Source organism: Aspergillus heteromorphus, assembly GCF_003184545.1.
Source record: "Aspergillus heteromorphus CBS 117.55 chromosome Unknown BO70scaffold_16, whole genome shotgun sequence".
Classification (NCBI taxonomy): domain Eukaryota; kingdom Fungi; phylum Ascomycota; class Eurotiomycetes; order Eurotiales; family Aspergillaceae; genus Aspergillus; species Aspergillus heteromorphus.
Window position 1 is genome coordinate 466,969 of NW_020290421.1, and position 12,152 is coordinate 479,120.

General features: G+C 57.2%; 5 protein-coding genes across 5 annotated transcripts; 2 read left to right on the plus strand and 3 right to left on the minus strand.

The window, feature by feature from the left end:
• Nucleotides 1-1,598: 1,598 nt before the first annotated feature.
• BO70DRAFT_387987 (ATP-dependent RNA helicase SUV3) lies at nucleotides 1,599-4,429 on the minus strand. The gene is made up of 3 exons (XM_025545944.1): nucleotides 4,067-4,429; nucleotides 2,917-4,001; nucleotides 1,599-2,866 (listed from the first exon to the last, which is right to left on the minus strand). Exons 1-3 carry the CDS (start codon nucleotides 4,274-4,276, stop codon nucleotides 1,873-1,875), a joined length of 2,289 nt encoding a protein of 762 aa, XP_025398485.1. The 5' UTR covers nucleotides 4,277-4,429; the 3' UTR covers nucleotides 1,599-1,872.
• Nucleotides 4,430-4,810: 381 nt separating this feature from the next.
• BO70DRAFT_293731 (Sec1 family protein) lies at nucleotides 4,811-7,254 on the plus strand (the record flags this gene model as incomplete). Its single annotated transcript, XM_025539453.1, has 7 exons — nucleotides 4,811-4,844; nucleotides 4,905-4,942; nucleotides 5,036-5,123; nucleotides 5,186-5,332; nucleotides 5,383-5,585; nucleotides 5,639-6,105; nucleotides 6,153-7,254. 7 exons carry the CDS (start codon nucleotides 4,811-4,813, stop codon nucleotides 7,252-7,254), a joined length of 2,079 nt encoding a protein of 692 aa, XP_025398486.1.
• Nucleotides 7,255-7,541: 287 nt separating this feature from the next.
• BO70DRAFT_258823 (putative G-patch domain protein) lies at nucleotides 7,542-8,339 on the minus strand (the record flags this gene model as incomplete). The annotated part of the gene is made up of 1 exon (XM_025538887.1): nucleotides 7,542-8,339. A coding segment is annotated over one exon (798 nt), but the record flags the coding sequence as incomplete, so codon positions are not given.
• A 208-nt stretch (nucleotides 8,340-8,547) lies between these two features.
• BO70DRAFT_338477 (putative oxidoreductase) lies at nucleotides 8,548-10,272 on the plus strand. The gene is made up of 2 exons (XM_025541202.1): nucleotides 8,548-8,898; nucleotides 9,002-10,272. Exons 1-2 carry the CDS (start codon nucleotides 8,722-8,724, stop codon nucleotides 10,142-10,144), a joined length of 1,320 nt encoding a protein of 439 aa, XP_025398488.1. The 5' UTR covers nucleotides 8,548-8,721; the 3' UTR covers nucleotides 10,145-10,272.
• A 527-nt stretch (nucleotides 10,273-10,799) lies between these two features.
• Nucleotides 10,800-12,146, minus strand: BO70DRAFT_363024 (NAD-dependent epimerase/dehydratase family protein). Its single transcript, XM_025543465.1, has 2 exons — nucleotides 11,491-12,146; nucleotides 10,800-11,437 (listed from the first exon to the last, which is right to left on the minus strand). Exons 1-2 carry the CDS (start codon nucleotides 11,867-11,869, stop codon nucleotides 11,043-11,045), a joined length of 774 nt encoding a protein of 257 aa, XP_025398489.1. The 5' UTR covers nucleotides 11,870-12,146; the 3' UTR covers nucleotides 10,800-11,042.
• Nucleotides 12,147-12,152: the final 6 nt, after the last annotated feature.

A 12,152-nucleotide genomic window follows, 5' to 3' on the forward strand; every position in this document is an offset into this window, starting at 1 on the left:
CTCCCAGCGTTCCGGTGATGTCATGCGCTTCCTGTTTTTCATGGGCCTGCCATCCGAATCTTCAATGATCGGCACCTCCGAGCTCAAGTTGCCATATCTATCGTTTGCCGACACGCCGTCAAGACGTTCCATATTCGCCCCCGATGCCAGACGCCGCTGAGGAAGGAGATCAAGACCAGTCACTTGGTCCACCTCCTTCATCGACAACCCGATACGAGAGCCCTGGATGCTGACAACCTTAACCTTGACCGGTTGGCCTCGAGACACCAGATCGGAAGGATGGTTGACCCGGGCTCCTTCCTGCATCGCAGAAACATGTACCAGTCCATCCACTTTGCCTTGCACACCCAGAAGGTTCACGAAAGCGCCGAAATCCTTCACACCAGTAACACGACCATCGTAGACCTTGTATAGCACCGGCTGGTCATCCAGCTCCACTGGTGGCGGTTTGCGGAAATACTCGCCATCATCGTTGCGATCCCGTCGACTCCTCCGCTCACCGTGTCCATTGCGCCCTTCATCCCGGCTGGTATATTTGCTCTTCGACCGACCAAACTCATCCACATCACCATCATCATCCCTCCTGCTGTACCGGAGGCTGTGGGATCGGGATCGGGATCGGTATCTATCGTTGCGCCGGCGTCCACGGCCGTAGTCATCGTAATCCGGACTCCTGCTGCGTTTCCTGGTACCGCGATCATTCCTCGACGAGGAGGCGGCGGCGGCGGCGGGCTTCTCATCGCGAGCCTTCCCCGCCAGCCCTTCCAGCATAGCAAACGTATCATCCATCGCATCTGCCTTCGCATCTGTCTCCCCCACATCCTTCCGCTGAATATAGTCATCCTCCTCGTCGTCCCACTGCTGCACCTTGTCCGGCACCGCCAGACCTTTAAACACGCGCGCTTTCTTCTCCAACGCGCCCAAAATATCCATGTCATCCCCGCCGGCCGCAGTCTCCGCGGCCTCCGCCTTCTTCGTCTTGTATTTCGGATGCATCGTGAGCACCAGGCGATCGACACTCTCCAGCAGACTCTGAGGGAACTCCGCGCCCATCTCCTCCAGGCTCGTCTTGAATTCCGTAAACGACCCGCATTTCAGATGCTGGTCGATGACAAACTCGGCCAATGTCTTGTCGCTGACGCCCAGGTGGTTCTGGAGCTCGCCTGTGATCCGCGAGACGAGCGAAAACAGCTCCAGCGACTGGAGGTCATCCATGGCGGATGCGGTTTGGGGAGGGGGGGTGGTTGTGGGGAGGTCAAGGGTCGCAGGAGAGGAGAGGTCTGAGTAAATAGATCGATAGGGAGGGGCGAGAGGGGTCAAATGGCGAGAGAGTGGCCAACACTCCTCTGTGTCGCAAGGGGAGAGTCTGTCCTGCTCCTCCGCGGGTCTGCGAACCGGCAAAGCTCACTGTCGCGGAAAATCGTTGTGGCGCTTCGGCGCATCCGCCACTGATCAGATAAGCATCATGAGGCGCAGTTGCTCAACTGGTACTTCAGTACATATTGTCAAAGGGATGTATTCGAAGTACTTGGCTTGCTATATTATATTGGGGTTTGAGTCGGTCTTCTGGAGTTGAGCTTAGGTTATATACCTTCATCCTAACATACATCTAAAATACAGGTGTCCACGTTCCACGCTCCAACCGTGCCATCTATAGACAATACCATGCTATGGACCAAACCACCAATCGTACAGCGCCCAGACCTCAAGACAAGGGAGTTCCCCAGTTCAGGAAGACTGGGAGCGCATCTTAGTATGTGTCTATCCTCGTTGAAACATCTGAAAATCAACAATGCGGAGAGCGCTCCACGTGCAGTCTATATCTATCGAGCCCAAAACATGCACAAGTGGCGTATAGAGTGCGGCTAGGCTCTAAGCAGCGGGTGCTTGAGATGATTTTTTTTTCGGTTGCTCCTCACCGGCTGAAAGGTCCGTAGTCTCGTTATCATCTTCCAGCTGGTCCTGGTCGGCTAGAGGGTCCGCGTTAGCAGATTCATCTTCGTTGCCATACGAGTCAGCATCGGCCTCGCCAAGGAGTCGTTTTTCTTGCATGAGCTGCTTCTGCAAAGCAATCTCTCGTTGGAGAGAGGCGTTCTTCCGGAGTTTCTTGTTGGCCGAAAACTCGGTCAATGCTCTGACCATCCTCTCCTCAACCAATTCTTTGACATGGGTGGCCAAAGTCCTGTCCGTGAAAACTCCGCCACACCGGTAACTGAGCCACAGATACAGGATGACGGCTTTGTGCAGCGATTCCAGCTCGTGGAGATACTCCTTGCTACCAGAGACCGGCTTTTCCAGAATCTCGAGATTGAGAACCGGGATATCCAGCAAGCTACCGCTGGAATGTTCTGCGACGCACTTCGCAAATGCAGTGGCAGCATCGCGGCCCATAATGGTCCTTGTGTGCAGAGGCGCAGCCATGAAGGTCAGCTGGTCCGCAATTCGCAAGCCGTCCACAGAATCGACGACTTCCGCGTTCTCCAGTTGGTTTCCAACTTCTTGTAAAAAGAACAACGGATGGATCTGAGCGACTACTGTCATCCGCTTGATCAGATATTCCAGAGGAACATTGTTTGGAAAATATGCCGCCAAATTCTTGAAGACTGTATCTAGTGGGCCGATGCACGCAGCCGTGAGTGGAGGCGGCTCGGTCTCCATCGCTTCGCGGATATGCGGCAGGTCAATGTCTTCCAGGGATGTCACCCAGCCGACATTTTCCTCTTCAGAATGGTCTTCCGACTGTTGCGCAGCGGATCGGTATCGACCGGCTCGCCCTGCAATCTGCTTGATCTCGGGGACGCTGAGCCTCTGAAGCCCACTAGGGAGGCGCTTAATCACGGTTTCGAAGATGATACGCTTGCAGCTCCTGCTCGAATTAGACCTTATGCGCCAGGGCAGCAACCGGGCAATACTCACAAGTTCAGACCCATGCCGATGGCGTCACTGGCAACCAGAAAGTCGTAGTCGTTGTCTGGATCGTTGAACAGGCTGGCCTGTTGAGTCCGGATTTCAGCCGGCAAACTTCCATAGACGATGGCCGCCCGCTTTCCCGTGGTTTTCTCGATGTCGGCTTTCAGCGCGTGGATCCCTACTCGGGAGAAGGAGACCAGGCAGTCTCCCTTTTGAAGGTTTTTGAGATCGCCGTTGAGACTGCGGTCCATCACCTTCAACGGATTCAGTCGCTTGTAGCGGTGGATCTCGAGCTTGTCCCCCGTCAGGGCCGCCAGCTGTCGGATCAAAGGAATGGCCCGGATTTCACCGCAAAGATGAAGCTCGGTGGCACGCGCGCCGAGCACGGCACGGGTCCATGCCCATCCACGATGAGGATCGGCGATCATTTGAATCTCATCAATGACTCCCACATCGTATTGCTCCCCCAAACTGACCATCTCCACCGTGTTGCTCACAATGGTGGGGACTTCCCCCTCCGGAATCTTCACGTCATCACCAGTGATGAGACTGCAGGGGGTTCCCTTCGCGTGAAACCGGCTGTAAACCTCCTGCGCGAGGAGTCTGAGGGGGCCGGCATAGAACCCACGCTTGCACGCCTCCAGGCGCTGCAGCGCATGGTACGTCTTGCCCGAGTTCGTCGGTCCCACGTGCAGATGCAACGTCCGCTGCACGGCGCGGGCGTGCGGATACCACTCCGCTGGACGTCGCAAATCCGCGACCTTCTTCTGTTGTTCAAGGTTGGGGTCCGAGTACTTGGACGTGATCTCCTCCGCATACATGTAAAAATCCAATTCACTCGTGAGGCCCCTGACTCCCTTGTGGAGGAATGCCCGGAGCAGCGCGTCTCTGACGTGGCGCAAGGAACCAGCGGCCTTGTCCTCCACCTTGCACGCATTTAACATGGTCCGCTCAAATCGTTTCCACCTGGGTAATCCGGGGTCTTTCCGCTCCTTCATCATTTGACGGAAGATCCCTAGAGCGTGTGTTACCGCCGCGCTAAAGTCCCTCGCCGCGAGCTTTTCGCGGATATTTCTTACGCCTGAGGGAGCCTACACAGAAAGAGATCAGTCACCAATGGATCCGCTAAACCCCGGGGCACCCAAGTGGGGGATACCTTATTGATCTTCCCGTTTTTCGCATTCTTCGCATCGAGTGCCAGCACTTGCTTCTCGAGCTCCTGGGCAGCTTTCTTGGACTTTGTCCGCACCTTGGACGCGACCCTGTTCATCACAGGGGACGTGGCAAACGTCCGCCTCGCCGGAAGAACAGCCGGTCGGAACGTACATAGTAGGCAAAGGCTGCCTTTGCTGGTCCATGACTGCATTCCTCCAATGGAGCCGTGGCCGTGGCCGTGGCGGCGGACCTACGGAGGTCGGGGGGGGGAACCTGTGTAGTGCAACTGTAGCGGGCAGTTGGTAGGAATATAGGGGTATGAGGAAGGAACAGGAGAGAGCGTCTCGACAAGAACGACCCTGACGAGACAGAGCAGATGATTCAGCGCATCTCGCTGGAGAGATGGATTGCATTTGCCATCACCGGGGCTTTTTTTTCGCGGGCGGAAATAAGGGACACACCGCCTTGCAGGCCCGCCGATCGCGATGACCGCCCGGCGGGCCCGCCGAAGGGTCTCAAGTCTCAACTGATATCAACCTACGTTTCAAAAAGAGAGCCTGCCCGCTCCCCTGATTCTGGTGCTGCTAGCCTGTTGCTCCTGCTGCCCCTCCTCTTTATTCCCGTCCTCCCCCCTCTGATCCGCTCTCCTATCCCCTCCAAACCTCCCCCCCTCCCCCCTCTCTTCCAGCGTTGTGAGTGTGAGTCTCAAGTCTATGCCCCAGTGGAGGGCTGCCGGTCAGCCATAATGAGCACCTCAATCCTCAGCATCCAGCACGATGGTACGTGATCTCTCGCGGCAGAGCTCCCACGGCTCCCTACTAACTCCTTTTCTCTTCTAGTCATCCTAAACACGATCCGTTATGCGGCGGGTAATGAGGTGCGCTCGGCTTCCCTCCGCCCCTACTCCCTATTCTGGCTCCCCCGCCTTTTCGCCCCGTGACGGAACTGACATGGCACCCGATACCTGCAGTGGAAGGTCCTGGTGGTCGACGAGACCAGTCGCAAGTTGATCGAGAATGCCGTTAGCGAGGATGAGATTCTCAATCTCAATGTCACCAGTAAGTCCCCCATTTCCCAATCCCTCAACCAGACATTCAGGCGCTAATTACCCCTCCGCAAGATGTCGAACAGATCGAGGAGAGGCGCTCCCCCAACCCCACCATGGATGCACTCTACATCCTATCCCCTCTTCCGCATATTGTGGATTGCATAATGGCCGATTTCGAGAGGAAGCGATACCGGAAGGCGTGGTTGGTGTGGACATCATGTCGGCTCCCTGCCCCTCCGTGGCCCCGCCGTTGCTGATATCCGTGGCAGTTCTCGATCCGCAACAGCGCGCCAGGTTGGATCGGTCCCAGATGGCCCACGAGCAGATCGCCAACTTCCAGATCATGAATGCCGACTACTTCCCGAGAGAATCGCGCCTGATCACCTTCCGCGACCCGTGGAGTTTCCCCGTGCTGTTCCATCCGGGCTGCAACCATCTCATTCGCGCACACCTGGAGGGACTAGCACAGAAGGTGAGATCGTCTGGAGGCGTCCGATTGCTTCTTAATGCTGACCTCGGCTTGAGATCGTGTCCCTGTGTGCGAGTTTAGGAGAGTACCCTGTCATCCGCTACTATCGGCCCCGAACCCCGACCCACGAGGCCGGTGTGCTGTGCTCCCACTTGGCCCGGTTCATCCAGAACGAGCTGGACCAGTTTGCGCAATTCCAGCGAGACTTTCCCCCGCCATCTGCCAGACCGCGCGGTGTTCTGTTGGTAGTCGATCGGTCCATGGACGTGATCGCACCTCTTCTTCACGAGTTCACCTACCAGTCGATGGTGCACGATCTGCTGCCGATCAGCGACGGCGACAAGGTTACGTACAAGACGGTCATCAACGAGGGCAGTCACAACGAGGAGGTCAAGGAGATGGAAATCAACGAGCAAGACCACGTGTGGGTCGAGTATAGACACCTTCACATGAAGGACGTGCTGGGCAAGCTGGGCGAGGACTTTGCCAAGTTCCGGGCCGCAAACCCTCAATTCGCGGAAGAGTGAGTAGCAGGCTATTCGGTGATCGCATTTGCTGACAGAGCTACAGCAACGACAAAGCGAACGTGAACACGATCAAGGACATGCTGGCGGGTCTGACCGAGTTCCAACAGGGCAGAGACGCGTACACGCTGCACCTGAACATGGCACAGGAGTGTATGAAGTACTTCCAAGACCACAAGCTACTCGAGGTGAGCGCTGTTGAGCAGTGTTTTGCCACGGGTCTAGATGAGAACTACAAGAAGGCCAAGAACATGGCTTCCCAGCTGGTGCATCTGCTGGACGACGATGCGATCACGCAGCCGGAGAGACTCAGACTCCTGCTGCTTTACATTATCTACAGGGGCGGCATTCTCGGGGGCGACATCCGAAAGCTCATGGCACATGCGCAACTTCCACCGCAGGACGGGGAGGTTGTGTCCAACCTGGACCTCCTGGGCATTCGTGTCGAGAAGCCCTTGAAGGATGACAAGCCGCCTGTCCAGCCGCTGTTCAACCGGAAGCCGCCGTCTGGGGCAGATATCGAAGACGACAGTCTGTCGCGGTACGATCTGAACCTCAAGTTGATCTTGGAGGAGCTGGTGCGCGGCACTCTGGATGCGGGGGTCTTCCCGTTCACGCGCCCGCACACCGACGCGGAGGGTCCAGGGCTACAGCCAGATTCAATGTCGCAAGCATCGCTGCGAAGCGCCAAACCGACGTGGGCTCGGACACGGTCCACGGGCGAACAGCCCCGGCAGCGGATCATCGTGTTCATGGCGGGTGGCGCGACGTACGGAGAGGCGCGCACCTGCTATGAGGTCTCGCAGGCGCTCAACAAGGACGTGTTCCTGGCGACCTCGCACATGCTCTCTCCGGGGCTGTTTATGCGCCAGGTCAGCGATCTAAGCGTCGACAAGCGACGGCTCGACATCCCCGCCGAACGACCCAAGCCGGTTGCGCCCGCTCATCTCTTCGAGAGAGAGGCACCGCCGACGCCAGAGCCTGTCAAGAAGCCGCCGCCGAATCTGAACCCGCCGGCGCCTCCATCTGCGGCAATGGCAGGAATGTCTTTGGGGGCGAACGGAAAGGCCTCGAACGGGACGCCAGCGGCACCGGGCAAAGCACCCAAAGAGAAGAAGGAGAAGAAGCGACACCACTTCTTCCGGTAATGCCCCTCGTCACCATCACCATCTTACTCCCCCTTTCCCTCTCGCCTTATTCTAGCGCGGCTGCGATACCAGCCTCGACCGCTCTAATACGCCCGTCCGTTCTTCGCATCGCATCATCTTTCCCCGTGTATGTAGAGAACATGTACCATCCCAGATATAATAACACAACCATCATCATCATCATCATAACCAATCCAATCCTCTAAGGGTATCAAAGCAACCGCCTACCCCCTCCAACCGTAACGCCAACCCAACCCAACATACCAAAGAAACAAAAAAATTCATCTCCCCCCACCAAGATACTCCAACACATCCTCCCTCTGAAAAAACATCTCGCGCAACCTCTCCCCGCGCCTCCTCTCCTCATTCTGCCCCTTGCGCACCTCCTTCGCATTCAACTTCTGCACTCCCGCCCCACCCACTGTCTTCTTCTTCTTCTTATTCTTCTCCTTCTCCCCGCCCCGAGGAACCACAGCCCCCAACCCCACCGTATCAGCCTTCAGCCTTCCCTTCACCGGCTCCCGGATCCCCTCGCGCCCGCTCGCCCCCAGTCCCACCCGACTATCGGGGTCCCAGCCGTAGGCCGCGAGGTAGCGCATCCCGGGCCGCGTACGGTCGAGGTGCGAGGGCGGGTGCGAGTGCGTGAGACAGGCTTGGTGGGCGAGGGAGGCTTCGTGCGGTTTTGGTTTTGGTTGGGGGGTTTGTGATTGGGTTTGTGATTGATTTTGGGTCGTGAGGGGGAGGTTGCAGATTTCGCAGTGAGGTTGTGGTTCTGGTTCTGGTTCTGGGGGTGTGGGTGTGGGTGGGTGTTGTTGGGGGTTGGAGTTGAGGTTGAGGTTGGGGTTTGAGGGGTCTGGTTTGGGTTGTTGCTGTAGTGGTAGTGGTGGCGGTGGTGTCGATAGTACGAGCGAGAGGTATCTGTCTGCGATGGTTTGGCCGGTGGAGGATGGAGTTGGGGTGGATGAGGAGGTGGTGGTGGTGGTTAGGTCGGAGGAGCGCACGAAGGGGACGCGCTTTTTGCGGATGCCGGCGCCGAAGACGCGCTGGTCTTGGAGGGGGAGGAAGTATTCATCTTCTTCGTCGTTGTCGTTGTTGTTGTTGTGGGGATCGGGGGTGGTCATGGTGTATGGATTGTGATTTGTGGTGGAGGAGAGGAGAGAAGAAGAGAGGAAGGGAAGAAGAGAGAGAGAGAGAGAGAGAGACAGGCAGCAGCAGTGCGTGGCGGGAGATCGGCCGGAAGTGAGAGAGCTTGGCTTAAGCAGCAACTCCGGCACCTCCAACTCAGCAGTCCAATTTAGTTACTCTCGATTCATTCCCCCTCAAACTACCGACGGTCCTTTCTGCGGACTGTCTTTGACTCGTCCCGGTTCTTTTCCTTTTCCTTTTCTTGTCTTTTCTTTCCTTGCCTCGCTGTCAGTCACTCTTTCACGCTTTCCTTTCTGTCTGTTCGGATTTTCGGGCTTCACCATGCCCATCCCCATCATCGTCCAGGGAGTGACGGAGGGTCTCACATCCATCCCGTATGCCTGGGACATCATCAAGCTGGTGCCGTGGGCACTGCTCCTGGCCGCCCTGAAATACTACTTCCGGGGAGCCCAGAACACCTCCGAGCGAGTGATGCATTCGAAGGTGGTGATGGTGACGGTACGTCGTCCTGTCCTACTCTCATACATTCTCTCCAACTTCCCCCCCCCCCCTCCCCTCTTTCTCCACAACCCATCCACTCACTCACTCACAACCAAAATAGGGCGGCACATCCGGCATCGGAGCATCCGTCGTACACGGCCTCGCCTCACGCGGCGCCCAAGTAATCCTCCTGACGCAACATTCCGCGAACGACATCTTCCTAACCGAATACATCGACGACCTGCGCGCCGCGACCAACAACCAACTAATCTACGCCGAACAAGTTGACCTCTCCTCGCTGCACTCCATCCGCACCTTCGCCACCAAATGGATCGACAACGTGCCCCCCCGCCGTCTCGACATGGTCATCCTCTGCGGAAACACCAACCCCCCGCCCAGCAAGAAACGGCTGACCGTGGACGGCCTCGACGAGGAATGGATGGTGAACTACCTGGCCAACTTCCACCTGCTGAGCATCCTCAGTCCGGCGCTGAGGGTGCAGCCCGCGTACCGCGACGTGCGGGTCATCTTTGCCGCGTGCTCCGGGTATATCGGGGCGAAGTGGGAACTGGGGAGAGTGGGCGAGGCGGCGGCGATTACGGCGGCGGCGACTGAGTCTGCGGCCGGGACAGGAGCAGGGGCAGGGACAGGGAAGGGGAAGAAGAATATCGGGAAACGCACGCCCACACCTAAGAAGAAGAAGCAGCAGCCGATCAGTCTCTACGGCCTGAGCAAGCTCTCGCTGATGATCTTCGCGCAGTCTTTCCAGAAACATCTGAACGCGTTCAAGCGTCCGGATGGTCAGCAGAACAGCACGCGCGTGATCATGGTCGATCCGGGGTTTAGTCGCACGCCTGGCTTCCGGCGGTGGATGACGGGGGGGTCGTTGTGGGGGCTGTTCCTGTATCTGCTGACCTGGCCGGTGTGGTGGCTTGTGCTGAAGTCGCCGCAGCAGGGCGCGCAGAGTATTCTGTATGCGGCGATGGAGGGCGAGTACGGCAAGGGCGAGGGCGGCTGGATGATCAAGGAGTGTAAGGAGGTGGATGTGGCGCGGCGGGAGGTCAAGGACGAGGGCGCGGGCAAGTTGCTGTGGCAATTCAGTGAGAAGATGATCGAGGCCAAGGAGACGGAGAGCGCCGTGATGCGGGCGATGGAGAAGAAGGAGAGGGAGAGGGAGAAGCAGGAACAGGAGCAGGGCAAGACGTCGGGGACGGGCACAAAGGAGCAGACCCCGGGGTCGCGCAGGAGTCGCAAGGGGAAATAAATGCTGGTGGAGCTGGTTGTACAGTATAGATAAAAGTGGCCGATTACCCTCCTCAATGCATTTTCCTAGCCATGTTTGCCTGTTTATCAGGGTTACAGCACCCTACCGAGGAGTACTATAAATACGAGAAATCAGATCTGGCAGTTATCCCATAGCCTCCTCGGTGCGTACACACTTTCTGCTCGTCCCCATATTCTTTCTCCATACTTAGCCTAGCCTTGAGCTGCAGATACTACCCACGCATGGGGCTGTACTTTATTCTCAATCCATCCACGACAACTATTCCATCCTGTCCCAGCTCATCATTCCCAGGCCAAATCACCAACTGCCTGGAATGGTGAGAATCGGCGGAGTTGCTCTTCTGGTAGCCGGTATAGCTATTTAGAATATAATTATTAATCTGATAGTAGGCGGGATTATTGTGACTGACGACAACGAGAGCGACGCAAGGCATATTTGGAGGGTGGTTGAGAAAGAATGACTCGGGCAATGATTTCTCTTGCTTGGGGATGTAAGAAAGGGGGGAGGGGGTGCTGGTTACTACTATTCCTTATTGTGTATACTAACTAGCCAAGGGAGTGGATGGACGTACGTGTATCTAGTTTCTAGTATATGTTCTAGTCTATGGCCCAGATCAGACCGACTGGTTATAAAATCCTATCGTTTCATGGGTAGTAGATGTAGTCAACCAAGGTGATAGATGACTACGGAATACCAAAATAGCCAATAGCCAATCTAGCCGTTTATTCAATATATCTAGAAAGCAACAAGCCTTACAACGCTCTAGATACAGACGGCCAGCAACACATGCAAGGAAATTCGTCTCATCCAATTACCCGGTCCAATCGTCTATCGGACGTCCCGGCACAGATTCTAATAGATTGTAGTCATTAATAGTTTATTTGTTCAGCTTCTCCAGCAGCTCGGCCGGGGGCTGCTGGCGGTAGCCCTGGGGGTTGTTGCGGGTCCACAGCCAGAGGTCCTCGCAGGCCTGCTCGAGGGTGCGCGTCGGCTTCCAGCCCAGCTCCTCGGTGGCCCGGCTGGCGTTGGCGGTCAGGTTGAGCACGTCACCCGCCCGGCGGGGAGCAACCTCGTAGGGAAGGTCCCGGCCCACGGCCGCGGAGAAGGCACGGATCATCTCGTACACCGTGCTGCCCTTGCCGGTACCCAGGTTCCAGGCACGGACTCCGGGGTTGTTGAGGCGCAGGTAGTTGAGGGCCTTCAGGTGACCGTCAGCCAGGTCGAGGATGTGGATGTAGTCGCGGATGGCGGTTCCGTCGTGGGAAGCGTAGTCTGGAGGAGTCAGCAGAAGGCCCCGCAGATCTAGTCTAGAGATCAGGGCTTACCATCTCCGAACACGAGGAGCTTCTCGCGCTTGCCGGTGGCGACCTGAGCCAGCAGGGGCAGCAGGTTGTAGGGGACACCCTGGGGGTCCTCACCCATGATGCCGCTGGGGTGGGCACCGGCGGGGTTGAAGTACCGGAGCAGGGCACCGTTCCACTTCTTGGCCTCGGCCTCGTTGCCAGCCTTGATGGCGTTGTTGCGCTGGGCGTTGATGACGTCGGTGATGGCGTTCTCGACAGCGAACTTGGTGTTGCCGTAGGGGTTGGTGGGGCCCAGCGGGCAGTTCTCGGGGATGGGGATCATGTTGGGGAAGCGGGTGGCATCGCCGTAGACGGTGGCGGAGCTGGAGAAGACGATGTTGGTGACATTGTGGTTGACCATGGAACGCAGGAGGCAGATAGTGCCGTAGACGTTGACGTGGTAGTAGTCCAGAGGCTTCTCGCCGGACTCTCCAACGGCCTGTGTTGATGATATCCGTCAGCCACTGCGCTTGGACATCGGGTCAGCGCATGGCGACTCACCTTCAGGGCAGCGAAGTGGATGACGCTGTCAATGTCGGGGTGGGCCTCGAAGACGCGGTCGAAGGCAGCCTCGTCGGTGACATCCAGCTGAACGAATTCAGCCTTCTTGCCGGAAATCAACTCAATGCGCTTCAGGGCCTCGG

Excerpts from the sequence above, each read along its gene's own strand:
- BO70DRAFT_363024 (XM_025543465.1), bottom strand. The coding sequence starts at position 11,869 with ATGGTCAACCACAATGTCACCAACATCGTCTTCTCCAGCTCCGCCACC. Across the intron at positions 11,438-11,490 it reads GCTCCTCGTGTTCGGAGATG|ACTACGCTTCCCACGACGGA; the intron begins GTAAGCCCTGAT and ends TGACTCCTCCAG.
- BO70DRAFT_387987 (XM_025545944.1), bottom strand. The coding sequence starts at position 4,276 with ATGCAGTCATGGACCAGCAAAGGCAGCCTTTGCCTACTATGTACGTTC. Across the intron at positions 4,002-4,066 it reads AAAACGGGAAGATCAATAAG|GCTCCCTCAGGCGTAAGAAA; the intron begins GTATCCCCCACT and ends CTTTCTGTGTAG. Across the intron at positions 2,867-2,916 it reads ATCGGCATGGGTCTGAACTT|GAGCTGCAAGCGTATCATCT; the intron begins GTGAGTATTGCC and ends TAATTCGAGCAG.
- BO70DRAFT_338477 (XM_025541202.1), top strand. The coding sequence starts at position 8,722 with ATGCCCATCCCCATCATCGTCCAGGGAGTGACGGAGGGTCTCACATCC. Across the intron at positions 8,899-9,001 it reads CGAAGGTGGTGATGGTGACG|GGCGGCACATCCGGCATCGG; the intron begins GTACGTCGTCCT and ends CAACCAAAATAG.